Genomic DNA, 14292 nt, shown 5'->3' on the forward strand with positions numbered 1-14292 from the left:
ATTGCAGTTGATTTACAACGTTGTTTTAGTTTCAGGCCTACAGCAAAGTGATTAAGTTACACATGCATTCTTTTCCAGATTCTCTTCCCTTGGACCCTGGATTTTAGAACATAAAAGCTGGTGAGTTTTTAATGTTTTTCTAACTACCTTATATATGCAGTATTTTTAAAAAGGCATTGAGCTCTTGAATTTGATACACAGCTATAGTTGAGGATAAAGAGCGTCTGTTGAATGACTTGCAAAAATATGTCTTCAACTCATTTTATGGGCTGAATATGTCTGTTTAGTTGTATGACCTTGTATCCCGTCTTTTCCTGAGCTGCATTAAAAGTTACAGCAGTTAATACTGAATGGTGAAATATTGGTACAAGGTTAACATTTACAAAAAATGTTTTTCAGACAGGAACTCAGTGTGAACCAATCAGTTCATAGTTGTGTTTATTCTGAAGCTTTTATTTTGGAGTCCTCTGTCACCAAATGACATGTATAATGTTTACAACAGGTATTAGAAATAGTTTTTTTTTTTTTGAAATTTCTACTATTTTAGAGTAAAATTGTAGATACTGTTCCAAACCATCGTCAAAAAATGCAGAGCAAACTTTTCTGTATATAAACTGTACATAAAACAAGGCACTATACATTTGGGGGCAATATTAAGGTAGAAAGGTAGATTCGCACAGATTCTTAAGAGCCTTTGTTCATCTTAGCACCGGAAGCAGCACTCAGAACGAGTCAGACTTCACACCAAAGGAGACGCTTCTGAGTATGGGTGAAAGTACACATAGGTGGCAGAACTAATTCAACAGAAGCAACTACCTTTTAATATTATTTTGACACCAAAAAAAAAAAATCTTAAAAGTGAATGAATACATATTGGTTTGTTAAATACATATTTGATTTATACGGTGTTTATATAAATATATATATATATTTTAGAATCCACAAACTATCAAAATAACACTTTATAAAGAGAACTGCTTCAAAAAAATAGGCAACGCTTAGCTGGAGTGGGAGGGCAGTGCCGTGGCCGCTGCTGAGGACCTGCTGCGTAAGTGCATGTAGGGCCATGGATACCTCACAAATATCACTTGCTGACGTGTGGAAAACGTGTTCCCAGAGAATTCTCTGGAACATTTACAAAATACACAACTCCCAAACGAGCAGGAGAGCTGGTCACTTCAGGTTTTAAAAATGCGGATGAAAAAACATATTTAAAAATACCAGGCTCCCCCACTAAAACATCCATTTTCCTGGTCCATCAGTATTGAAAGTGACCACCCAGGTTCCTCCAGCATCTCATGACTCAGAACAGACCTTTCGCTTTCTTCAGGTTCACCTGCTTCCAAGCGGGCAGTGCGTTGTACTCGTCTCGGGTCATGTCTAGTGCAAACTGGAAGGAGAGAAAGAAATGCCCAGTGGCTGAGCGAACAGACCCTCCCACAAGCCATGCACGACACTCAAACACAGTTCCGCCCAGAAAAAACACTTACCTCAAAGTCCTCATCGGTGAGATAGATCTCCAGCTTCAGAGGGTCGACTCCCTCAGGGAGCGGCCTGGCTAGGAGGTCGGCCAGCGGGTAAATGGTCTTACATAGTTTGGCTAAAACATCCTCCACTAGGGTGATCTGATTTGAAACTTCTGTGTCCTGGAGAAGAGGGAGCCAAGAGAGGAACCTCCATGTCTGAACATATTTCATCATGCGCTGTGAATATATCACCCAGCCCATCCCCACCCCAGCCTAGCCTGAGATGCCGTCTCACTCCCCCTATGAGTTTTCATATACATCAGCAAAAAAGTTTAGGGCCTATCACATGAGTGAATTATCAAGAAGATGATTACATGTGAAGCTGAGAAATCAGAAGCATGCAAATAATGGAATGTGCTTACAAATATATAAAAGCAATTAACCTTAATAAGAATCACCCTCTCCTCTATACCTCAGATCCCATCTCCTAATCCTCAGTAGAAAAAGGTAAGAAAATGCATCTAGAATGTGCTGGAGCTGAATGGAGTTTTTTTTTAACCCCCTCCAGGGGTCTGCAGAGAACAGAGGATGGCACTGATTGATGTCCTTGAACCTGAAGAGCTTCAAGGTGTCCTGGGTCACATATCCATCATGCACAGAGACACCTCACCATGCCTGTTGGCTCCCAGGCAGCCTGAGACCCTACCTGTGAAGATAAAGTCCACCGGGCTCCAGAGAGCTTAGGATCGGCAGCGGAGATCAAGCTAGCCCTCTCTGTGGTCAAGCAGCAGCACACTTTTGCAGTTTGTTTAAAGTTATCCAGACCTCCTATCAAATATCCCCCATCATCTCCCCAGGTAAGCAGCCCTGTGTTTGCACAGCAAGAAAAATCTCATTGGACAAACCTATCTCCCACCAAATAAAAAACTTCCTTGGGGTTGGTGGTGTGAGCAGTGTTCAAAACCCATACATTAAATTCTACAGAGCTGCAGTAAGCTTCCTCTTCTCGGTGCAGCTGGAAAGGATAACATGCTGGCTAATAATGTGTTTTGGTGAATAGAGGTTATGATAAATGCCTCGTGGAGATAAAGGATGGTAGGAAAGAGGAGTCGAGCCATCCTGCATCAGGACAGGCTCACACCGCCTTCACTCCCTGCGTTACCTGAGCAAGTGAACTCATCATGGAGTTACTCCATGTCTCCTTGGACCCAAGGTTGAAGTCTGAGACAGGGGGCTGTTCTGTGGTGCTTTATATGGACTTAAAGAGGCAATGGATCTTTAACAGGTAGAAGAGATGGCTGCTTTTATTTGTGTGTGGTCTTCAAAGTAATTAAGTTCACCTTTGCTTTTGTTTGGACCTGAGCATGGTGTATAGAAAGTTACCCAGTTACTTTCACCGACTTCTCCTTAGGCTTCTCTTCTCCTGTGCTGATTCTGTGTAGACTGGTCAACATGTGAACAAGGAATCACATTTTCACATGAAAACGCAGTTGGCCTTTTCTCCCCAGGGGAAGCCACCCTACAGCCTGAAAGGCAGGGAAGAGTGCTCACCATCTCCGTGATCTCTGCAATGTCTTCTCTGTGCTCCCAGCTGGGGAACATGTTGGTGAAGGTCAGGGGTTCCAGGCCAGCGTGGATGAGGTAAGACTTGGGGGGCGGCTTCTTCAGGTTTTTCCCTGCGGTCACACAGAAGGCGGATGTCACAGACCTGGGGTGGCCCTGAAGGCCCTGTGTTTCTCTGATTTCCCCTGAAATCTTTTGTTTGCATCTCTTGACTTCAGGCTTAAAATATAAGTTATGAGTAGTTGACAGCCCCGCCTGGAGGGTGTTTACATAAGATGTTTAACTTCTTGCATATAGGCATGCATGCAGTTGCCTGGAAGTGACCTGACTTTAAGGTTCCTGACCCTAACAGAACCCTCCCTGGATGGGAGGAAAGACAGCCTCTCTCTGCGGTGTCTGGGGGCTCCTTTTCCTCCTCCTGGACTCACCCGTCAAATATTCCTCCAGCTTCCTGACCCAGCATCAAGTTCAGTGAGAATTAACCAGCTAATGACAGCAGTTTAGAAGCTGCTTTAGCTTATATGTTTGGTGGGAAATTTAGTTATTTTATTATGAAAGGGTTTCTCAAGAGAAAATTGACTGTACATACTCAGCAATACTAATCAATGGGTCTTAAAAATTAAGAAATTAATTACTGGTATCTTCATTTTATATAAAAAAAGACCACCAGTTTCAGGTGGATGGTATGATAGAGAAGCCACGAATGGACTGCACACCTTTCTTTGCAGATGTAACACTAATAATAATGACAGAAAGGTTGCCGTCGGCCTTCCAGCCCATTTGGGGGCTCTCTCTACTCCCTGACAGGGTCCCTCAGCATGATTAACTCTGAGTGCAGGATGGTTTTAACCAGGCTAGCCATCCTACAACTCAGCTGTTCATCTCGAGGGTGACAGGTTAATAATAGATGGCCTTATAGTATCAGGTTGGCTAAGAAGTTCATTTGGGTTTTTCCATAAGATGTTATGTAAAAACCCGAATGAACTTTTTGATCAGTCCAATAGAAAAGAGATATTCCCTAGTCTGTTGAAATGGGGAGGGGCAATATAAGGGGTAGTGGATTTAATCGTATAAACCATTAAGTATAAAATCTGCTACCAGGATATATTGTATAACATGGGGAATATAGCTGATGTTTTATAATAACTATAAATGGAGTATAACCTTTAAACATCATGAATCATTGTATCATACACCTGTAACATATAATATTGTACATTTACTCGACTTCAATTTTAAAAAAGAGAAATGAAATCTCATTCATGTTGGCAGCTTAGAATGTATTAATTTCAAAAGTAATAAGCCTCAAGAAGTTCCAGGGGAAAAACAAAGTCGGTTTCATGGCTGACTGCAGGTTTTTTTCCAGGCTAGTGCCACCCACAGGAAAGGAGGCCTGGCCCGGGTCTCTAAGTCAGTCTGCAGAAAGCCATCAGGGCACCTAGATGGAGGGTGCCCACTGCTGGGGGCCTCACCTCGGCAGTACTGCAGCACTGTCTCCATGGCACTCTTCCGGTCTGAGGCCCAGCGGATGCGCGCGGAGCCCGTGATCTTGTTCTCGATGGGCCACCAGCCTTGCCAGAGGTACACCTCATGGTGATTGTCAACAAGGAAAAGTGCTGTGAGGGCAGAGCAGATAGTCAGGGACTCTTCCCCAAGCCTCACCAGTGCCTCCCTCCCTGCCACTATGGTCAGTGGGAGAAGCCCCTTGGCAGGTAAACTCAGGGCCTCAGGGAGGGTCCCCCTGATGATGTGGCTTTTGAGGGACAAATCAGGCAAAGCCTGAGGCAGAGCTGGTGTTGATGAGGTAGGCTCTTTCCTCCTCTCTCAATTCCCCGCCTCCCCCGACTCCACAGCTGCTCTCTGGGTCCTGGCCAGGTGCCAAGATTGGGATAGATGAGACTCGTGACCCCCGAGGGGCTGTCAGCGCCGCTGACCCCCAAGAGCATGTTAAACACTGGGGAGCACGTCACGCTTGCCCTGCCCGTGCTTGACCTACTAAGCAGGCCATCTGAGTCCACGGTTCTTTTAGGGAGGAATGGGCCTGCAGAGATCCCAATGATGTTCCCCTTTTCTCTCCAGCAAACCATTAGCCTGACTCTTCTTTGACGTCGCCACGGCCTCTCACATCCGCTGGCTCATCTCACCAGAGTCTTTTCCTGGCTCTCATCTCTGGGTTCTGTGATAACCACATGACTGAAAAGCCCAGTGGAGGCTGAAGACCTAACCTGAGCCTTAGGATGAAGAGGTGGGTGGCAGCCCTTTCTAAGACACTAGCTAATATTTCCCCAGTATGACCATGTGTACCAGGCAAGCTTTTCAGGTGGTGACAGGCTGGCCAGGGTCTGTGAGGTTCCTGATGCTGCTCCAGGTTCTTGTAATGTGAGAGTGGAGATGCCCCAAGGCTGGGACAGCTGACCTCAGACACGACTGTCTCTGCAGCCCAGTCCCTGGTGACTGTCCCAACCACAACAACAGCACAGAGGCTCTGTCTTGTGGTGGAGGTCATGTGGAAACAGCCCTGACCTTGGGATCAGGAGGCACAGGAGAGAGCCTTGGCCCTGCTCTGCAGCCTGGAATTGTAGACACTGCTCTGGGGTTCACCCCAGAGATACTCTCAACCCCTGCTCCTGTGACTCTGGCAAGGTTCCCTTGCAGCTGGCGGTTTCGGGGAAAGCTTTTGCTTTAGCTGATAAAAGGGAGAGACTTGGCTATCATTGCAGTTTCTCCCATTCTTTTTTCTTTCTCTTTTGAATAGAAACATGATGGCTGGAGCAAGAGCAGCCACATGAGAACATGAATCAAGATGATGGAGGGAAAGCTGAGCAAACAGCAGAGACTGATGCCTGACATAGTTGCACTCAACCTATTCTTAACTGATGAGTTTGGGTGAGTATCTGAGGGTCAGTTTTTTATACCATAATAATACATGATTGATGTCATCTTCCTTTGGTTGCAGGGAAGGTATGAGGATTACATGAGCGATAATATAAGAAAGTGTACTTAGCAGATAAAAACTGCTTACTAGATGCAAAGTAAAAAGACTTCTTAGAAGGTGAGCCTTCTGCTGGCTCAGCACGACTGCCCTCTTCTGTGGGTCGTACCTGGCTGTGGGGCGCTGTATAGGTCTTCCTGCAGGAAGGGCATAGAGTTGACCACAGAGGGGTCTCGGGCGGGATACATGAACTCTGTGGCTGAGAAGTCGCCAGAGGAGCTGCTGAGGATGAACAGGCGGGGTGTGAAGTTAAAATTTCCAGGATCTTTGAAAGAAAAGAGAACAAAAAGCTAAAGACAAATGAATTCCAGGTGGTCTGAAGAATTAATGTAAGACATGAAATGATCAAAGCACAAGTGTAAAAACGGTACAGTTCATCTGAACTTGGAGGTGGGCAAGGCCTTTTTAATCATAACTGCATAAGAAGTAATTCAAGAAGAGATTTATGCATTAAGAACATAAAAATGAAAAATTACACTGCATTAGAAAGCACCCTCAAGCAAACAGAATGAAAAGGCAAGTGACAAAATGGGAAATATGGAAACTTGTTCATATCTTTAGCAGTATATAAAGAAATGTAATAATAATAAGACAATAAATATCGAAAAATGTGCTAAAGGCACAAATAAAATATTAACCCCAAAAGAAGTACATGTGGCTAAAAAATATATATAGACAGCATTTAACAGTACTTCTAATTTAAACATTAAGTTATAACAGTGTTTAGATCATAATTTCTACCATCAGTGAGGAAAAGTAATAAACAAGCATGTGGCTGTGCTGTGAAATGTGCACATTTGTAGACTGCTGGTAAGGTTGGCTACAATCAATGGGTAAGAATGGAATTTGGGGCCAGTGTTTTGGGGACACTGGCAGATGTTACTGTAAGACTTTATAATAACTTCGCCACAGTTGTCCCAGGTACAGGAATTTACCTTAACTAGAAACAAATGCAGATAATTCTTTTGAAAACTATTCACAACTTTATTGTTGTTAGAGAAAAATTTGAAACAACTCAGTTCTCCAGCTATTAAGTAGAGAATGGCATATATACTCACAAAATACCTGCAGCCATAAGTCTATAAATATTAACACAGGCTTTGGGAAATGGTTCATCATACATTTTTTCAATAGATACATTGGAAAAATCTGTTGGAGGTTTGTGACAACTTGAAAAACCTGCAGACAAATTGCATAGCCTAGAAATACTGAAAAAGTTATAAAATTTAGGTATGTCATGAATGCATCAGATCTGTGTAGATACCTACCTTTACATAGGCATAAGGTGAGGGATGTTTAATGTAAGATTAATAATGTGTTAGTTTTCTTACTGTTCTATAACTTTGTTTTCAAAGAATTACTATGCAGTCTGCATCTCTCTTGTAACTGGAGAAGTTGTGAATCAGTTATCTTTAGGGGGTAAGTGATTTTTATAAAAAGGTAACAGTGCTTTCAATAGTTTGACTATTATTATGACTGAAACGCAGCATGCCATAAAAATGTTATAGCCATTCACTAGTGTATCAGCTGGGCTGCTGAGGAGCAGCTGTATCAGTGACACTGGCTGATATGAAGCAATCATATTGTTGTTTTTTTATCAGTGCATGAATCATTCATTATATTGGGTTGGCCAAAAAGTTCATTCAAGATTTTCATAACATATGGAGCATTTACTGGAGCGGGGTGGGGGGGGGGGATTGGGGGGTGGGGAGGGGAGTTTGTTAGCTCTTTTAAAGGATATGCCAAAATGAATTTTCTGGATTAAAGTTAAGGAATAATTTGCATGATTATGCCTTAACCTGAGCCTGCAAAACATTTACTGATTGGCTTGAGTGCAAATAAGATGGTTGGATGGCATCACCTACTCAGTGGACATGAGTTTGAGTAAACTCCGGGAGTTGGCGATGGACAGGGAGGCCTGGCGGGCTACAGTCCATGGGGTCACAAAAGAGTCAGACATGACTGAGTGACTGAACTGAACTGAAGAGTGCAAATAACTTTTAAAAGGACATTTTGTGGAAGAAAACAACTTATTACAGTGATAGATCTCTTAGAAGAAATTTTAGAACTTAAAAAAGCATGAGTCAGCTGAAACCTATTGAACATATTTTGGAATTACAGATTCCTGGCAGTGCATAATAAGCCAAACAATCGTACCAAGACTCCATCTTAACTTAGAATGGATTCTCCATTCTTTGCAGATCAAGATTGGCATCAATGAATGGGATATTGTCGATCTTACTGGAATAGACTCGGGGGAAAATAAAACTGTCACATCTGTTCTTTTCTAAAGCCCTGTGTACTTTCTCCCTGACAGAGGAGAAACGCATGATACTTTCAAGCTTCTAGGCTGCAAGAGAGAGATCCAGCATAGTCCTCACTGAGGACTGATTGAAGGTTTACGATGTTATATTTGGACTTACAAGGAAACAAAGCTAAACTGATTAAGTTCTTTATAAATTAGACTTAAGCAAAGCAATCAAAACCCTCCCCAAAAGGAAACATCACTGTAAGTTATGTTCACATCTGTTTTGTTCACCTTCGTATTTTAGCTCTATTGTCTGGCAAAGTACTTGATATATAATTAAGACTCAATAAATATTTGTTGAATTAATATAAAGATTTTCATAACATATGGAAAAACCTAAACAAACTTTTTGTCTAACCCAGTATCTGTAAATAAATACAAATTTCTGTTTCACAGTATCTTTTAATTTTTGATGTCTAGTATTAGTAATACATATAACATCTACCATATTTTGTATCCACTAAGACAATATTGATGTAGGTACTGACAAATGATTCATCTCATAAACAGATGATGGAAATTTATAGTATCCTATAGTAAATGTAATTTCCATCCCTTATAATTTTCATTACATTCACTTTTTTGTAAGAATTATATAATACATACCACCTACAAACTAGGTGTTAAGTCTGTGTTCTTGGTAAGGCTTTCAGTCAACAGTTGGCTATGAGTAGTGAAGTTTGCGGGGAGTGACAGGTTTTATGTAGGGACTTCCTGGTGGTCCAGTGATTAAGATTCTGCCTTGCAATGCAGGGGACACAGATTCAATCCCTGGTTGGGGAACCAAGATCCCACAGGCCATGGGGCAGCCAAGCCCTGACATAGCCAAATAACAAGTTATATATGGATTTTCAACTGTGTGGGGGTGTGGGGAGGGGTGGAGCTTAGCCCCTAACCTCTATGTTGTTCAAGGATCAACTATATTTTAAGAACTTCTGGAAAAGTTTGTAAAACTCGAGAGGCAGGACAGTGTGGGCACAAGGACATCCCACTGTTGTCCAACCTGGGCTGAGATGGTTAACCTCCCAGGCCTCGGCTTCCCTGCCGGTGAACCAGCGCAGCTTCTTGGTTGGGCTGTGAGCATGGAGTGAGGGAATGTGTAGCAGGTGGTTAGCCACGGCCTAGCTCAGCCTAAACTGCTTAGTAATTGTTCACTTTTCTTATGTTGTCCTGTATGTGTGTCAACCTGTATTTCATGTATTCAAAGACAAGACCGACCCACTCTCATTTAAACCCCACCGTTTCCCAGGACAACTTCCCAGGTGGCTCAGTGGTAAGGAACCTGCCTGCCAGTGCAGGAACCGTGGGTTTGATCTCTGGGTTGGGAAGACCCCTGGAGGAGGAAACAGCAACCCACTCAAGTATTCTTGCCTGGAAAACCCCCCTGACAGAGGGTTGCAAAGAGTCAGACGCAACTTGGTGACTAAACCACCACTATTTCTCTGTACCCTGGGCACTGGCTAAACCAAAAGCACCTCATCCCAGAGGCTCATGCTGTGCCCATCTGGTTTCCTGGAATGCTCCTCCTTCCTTCCCTTCTCTGCAAGTCACAGCTACACATCCAAGGCTCCAGGAAGTGCCCTGTCCTCTTTGCAGGCCTGTGTGACACTTCCTGGCAGAAGCATTCTTTATGAACAACTCTACCCTGACACACACAGTATCTACTTGGCATCATAACTAGTGATAAATGTTAGCCATCTTATTGGGTTGTTGGCCCGAGAAGACCTGGTGTTGGGATAACTCCTCGTGTTGTGTGGAGCACGTGTGCATAAATATTTACATACTGAGGAAGCTGGTGCTCGGAGGTGCCGGCTGTAGGCTTACCTTGAAGCATGCAGTCGTAGGCTTTCCGGTCTCTCCTCCCCAGAGCATCCCAGAACCCCAGGGGCTCCGAGCCTTCATCACACTCATGAATTGTCACTTTGCTGCTACTGTGCAGCCCGGCCTCCAGGGGACATCTGCATGGAGAGAGTCCAACAGTTTTTATCAGGCCCAGAATTGTGGGCAGGACAAAATTATTCCAGACTACATCTACAGATTGGTTCAGCATCTTTCCTGCTTTCCAACTAAAATGGTCCTTATAATGAATAACAGCCCGCTCTGTAGTATATGAGTGGGTTCTCACCTGGGGCTGTCTAGTGTGCGGTCTCTGGGTCGTGGGCACCTGTGGGTGCTGCCTGGAAGAGGAAGGGAACCCAACATCCATTGCGCCTGCCCTGGGGACTCTGGTAATGCACTTGGGCAGCTGTCTCCCAGACACCCTTGTCCCTGAAGGAGGGGGCACCTGACAGTCTGACACAGTGGGTGGTGTCCCAGCTCTCTTTAGCTGAGTGTTTGCAAACCTTCCACACCTCTGACAAAACCAGCTCTGATCCCCTAAATGATGTTTGAAATTTGTTCTCTTTTAAATAACCAAGGACCCGGGCTGATAATTCAAGAGCTGAATCACACCTCTGAAGGGGTCTTCTGCCTTTTACGGAAGCAGGTAAATCCTCAGAAAGTGGGGACAAGCCTCAGAGGGGAGGTTTGGGCTGAACTCGTGTCGGATGAACTTGGACCTTCAGGGCCCCTGACCTCGTGGGGGCCTCTCCACGCTGTGTCATGCTGGACATATGGGGGCATCCACGGGGCTCTTGGGATGCTCAGCCTGCACCCCGGAGACCCTCGCTCAGGGAGAGGTGCTCACACACACAGCACTCACTGGTCCTTGATTTTATTGGCTGCAGTCCGTCCGACCTCCTTCGTGTGGGCCTGGGCTTTGCATCCGTGCCACAGGTAGATGAGGGCTTTGTGGACGTTGAGGACGACCATGGACGTCCTAGACCTGAGGCTGCTGCAGTGACAGGCCACCTCCAGCAAGTTCCCCTCCACGGGCACCTCTCCGCGCACACAGTACAGCCGCCACTCGCCTGCAGGGGGCGCCGGCGGCACAGTTAGGAAGCGACTGAGCAGGGAGGGGACCCTGCCAGGCAGCCCAAGCCCCACTCCTTCCTGTGTCTGGAGGGGCAGGTGGAGGCGAGGCTGGTTTCTAACCCAGGCCCAGAAAACAAACCTTTGTGGGCTTAGAAACAGGTTGCCAAAAGTTTACGATGCAGGAAAACCAGTTTCACAAAATTTATAAAGACCTAGGTAAGTTGTAACCAGGCATATTTTAAGAAGCTTGAAAGCTGTGATGATTTTTTTTAAAGATGTTGTTCAACAGAAATCTCATAATTTAAAAGATAAAATCACTGATTTTTTTCCCCTCCAGGATCCAGTTTAAGGTCATCTTGTGGCCTTCTGCATGCAAAGCTGGATTCTGAAGGCAGCTCCACAGAAGGAGGGGGAGGGGTGTGGGCACCCCATAAAGCTGATTTATAAGGCAAACTTATAAATTTGCCTTCAGCTACATGAAGAGAGACTTACTCCAAACCCCCACCCCTGAAAAGCGAATTCCAAGAGTAAGAGGGACTCACTTTGTGTGTTTTCTTCTTCCTCCTCCCGTCTCCCGGAGTGGACTACCATCCCCCCCTGGAAACACTGCAGGAAACAGGGGGGCTCCTTGCCCTGCAGGACTTGGACCTTCCGATTGAAACACATGATAGAGTAATAAGTCACGTGTCCCGGTTCTGCACTCATAAAAATAACACATGCCTGTGTAGAAAATCTGAACAATATTGAGAAGGACAAATAAAAGCCCGAGATAATACCATGTTTATGGAGAACACTATGACAGTTCTAAGTACAGCTTTCCTATGATACAAAGTATTTTTCAGGTGTATATTTTTCCAAGTAGGATTGCTGTTTTATGTGGCTTTTATACCCTGATTTTCTTCAGCTAGTGTTTTTCTGTCATCACATGTCCTTTAAAGCATGAATTCTGATATTCTGCAGTAGGGATATAATGTGATTAATTTAAACATGTTTCTAATAAAACTTCTTAGCAGTGAGAATGACCAGCCACTGACTGTGTTTATGGGGAAAAGAACTATCTCTTTTGCAGCCTCTGGTCCCCTCAGAGGGCCTGTCACCCAGGATCACCTCAGTCACTGCATCTGTTAACCCGTCAGTGTGAGATGCAACATAGTAACAGTAACCGAGGGTTGAGTCAGCTGACTTTCGCTTTGCCAAAGACGTTTTCCCTTAAACAGGAAACTTGAACAGAGCCTGGCAGCTGGGCAGCACTGAAAGGCAGGAAGTGTTTCTCACTATAAGTTACCAACCTCAGGGCCTGTTGTGCACTAAGGGCCGTTTTGCGCGAGTGGTTTCTGTTTCGGCAGTGATTTTTCACCCATTGGATTGATACAAAATGAAATGCTCCAATTGGATTAAGATTCAAAACCCTAAGGATGATTTTGAAGGTATGATAAAACATTTGTTTATGGCCTCTACCCGCCCCCCCCAAAAAAGCAGTTGAAATGATCCACTATGAGGAGTAAATTAGCTTTCAGTGACAAACAGCTGTTATGTGGAAAATATAGTCCACAGTAAAAAAAAATGCATTAAATACTTTTAGGGAAGAGGATTGGAAGGCTGAGTGCTTGTGGATCTGTTTCTGGAGAAAATACCTCTGCTCTCTTTCCTGATGTTTTTCTTAACTTTTCATCCAAGACAGTAAAAGGATGCTGGGATCTCCAAAACGCCAGAATCAACTCTTAATTTCCCATAATAAAGAAAGGGACTGGAGGTTAGATAATCCAAACATTAAAAAGGAATGCTTTCAAAACCTTTGACTTTGGGCAGTGGTATCTGCCAGGCATCACACAGGCTCTGGGGTTATGGGGTTGGTAAGACCAGGATAGACACAGTTTCTTTCATGCTTATAGAGGAAGACACAGAATAAGTAAACAGTGACCATCCTTTTACGTTGGGGTAAGTGCTGTGGAAAACTAAAGCAAAAGGACAGAGAAGGTGGAGAAAGCACATGGAGGTGGCATCCAGACAGAAACCCAGGGAAGTACCAGGCTGGGGAGATCCCTGCAAAAGCCCTGCAGTGGGCAAAAAGGGGGGAACCACAAAAAGGTGGGAGTGGCCTGAACAGGCGTCCAAGACCAGGGAGGCTGGAGAGTGCAGACTGACACCAGCAAACCCTTAGATGGTGGCCCAGGTGTGACAGAGAACAGAGAGGGTAGGGCATGATCTAATGGGCCCTAGAAAATCACCCAGGCTGTCATGGGGACGCAGGCCGTGGCAAGACAGCCTTTACATAACGCCTCTGACATTTCCTAAGGATGGATTTATGTAAGAGGAATAGTGATCAAAGTGTGTGAGCACTTTAAGGTTCTTAAGCAAAAGCTGCCTTTCAGGGTGGCTGTTTCAATTTATACTTCCCAGCAGAGACAGGCATGGACACCCATCCTCCTGAATCCTCACCAGCCCTGGGTCCATTCTTTTAAAACACTTATGCCATTTTAGGAGTGGAAAGTGGCATCTTTGTCCTATTTACAATTCCTTGATGATCAGTTAAGTGAAAACTTAAAAAACGTTTATGGGCTCTTTAAACTTAATTTTGTGGATTTATTATTTGCAGATATACTTTAAGGCCATATTATAAGAGGTCTGCCTTCCTGGCCAGGGAGGTGATGAAAGAGGAGACCGAGCCTGAAATACAGGGAAGCCAGATCAAGACTAAAGAGGCTTTGGACAATGCTCTCCTTTGTTCATTAGAATCAGGTCTTTAGGGAAACAAACCAGGCGCCCTCCTTTCCCTTGTTTGCGGTAGATCTGCCTCCAGGACTTACCTGGGCCCCCCTTTCCTCGTCCAGCTCCACTGTCATCAGAGCTGACGTGCCCTTCTCACTCACGGTTGACTGGCGGCCTTGCCAGAAGAAGTAGACACACTTCTCTTTGCCAGCCACCCTGACTGAGTGCTCCCCCTTCTGCCGGCTTCCCACTGCAAACACAAAGAACAGCAGAGCGTGGGATGAGCAGGGGTAAACCGTAAGAAGAGCCAGTGTGCAGCTCAGGCCTCCAGACTCTGAGGA

General features: G+C 44.7%; 1 protein-coding gene across 5 annotated transcripts in view; it reads right to left on the reverse strand.

The window, feature by feature from the left end:
• The window catches only part of SVIL (supervillin), a 259517-nt gene continuing 245654 nt past the window's right edge, over nt 430-14292 (reverse strand). For all 5 annotated transcript variants that reach the window (XM_018057196.1, XM_018057199.1, XM_018057195.1 and 2 more), the window contains 9 exons: nt 14050-14201; nt 11785-11890; nt 11031-11238; nt 10154-10287; nt 6131-6286; nt 4502-4645; nt 3018-3142; nt 1491-1646; nt 430-1390 (listed from right to left, as the gene is read on the reverse strand). In XM_018057196.1, coding sequence (XP_017912685.1) covers nt 1304-1390; nt 1491-1646; nt 3018-3142; nt 4502-4645; nt 6131-6286; nt 10154-10287; nt 11031-11238; nt 11785-11890; nt 14050-14201 — 1268 coding nt within the window. In that variant the 3' untranslated portion in view covers nt 430-1303. The remainder of the gene's footprint in view (nt 1391-1490; nt 1647-3017; nt 3143-4501; nt 4646-6130; nt 6287-10153; nt 10288-11030; nt 11239-11784; nt 11891-14049; nt 14202-14292) is intronic.

Source organism: Capra hircus, chromosome 13, assembly GCF_001704415.2.
Source record: "Capra hircus breed San Clemente chromosome 13, ASM170441v1, whole genome shotgun sequence".
NCBI classification, from domain to species: domain Eukaryota; kingdom Metazoa; phylum Chordata; class Mammalia; order Artiodactyla; family Bovidae; genus Capra; species Capra hircus.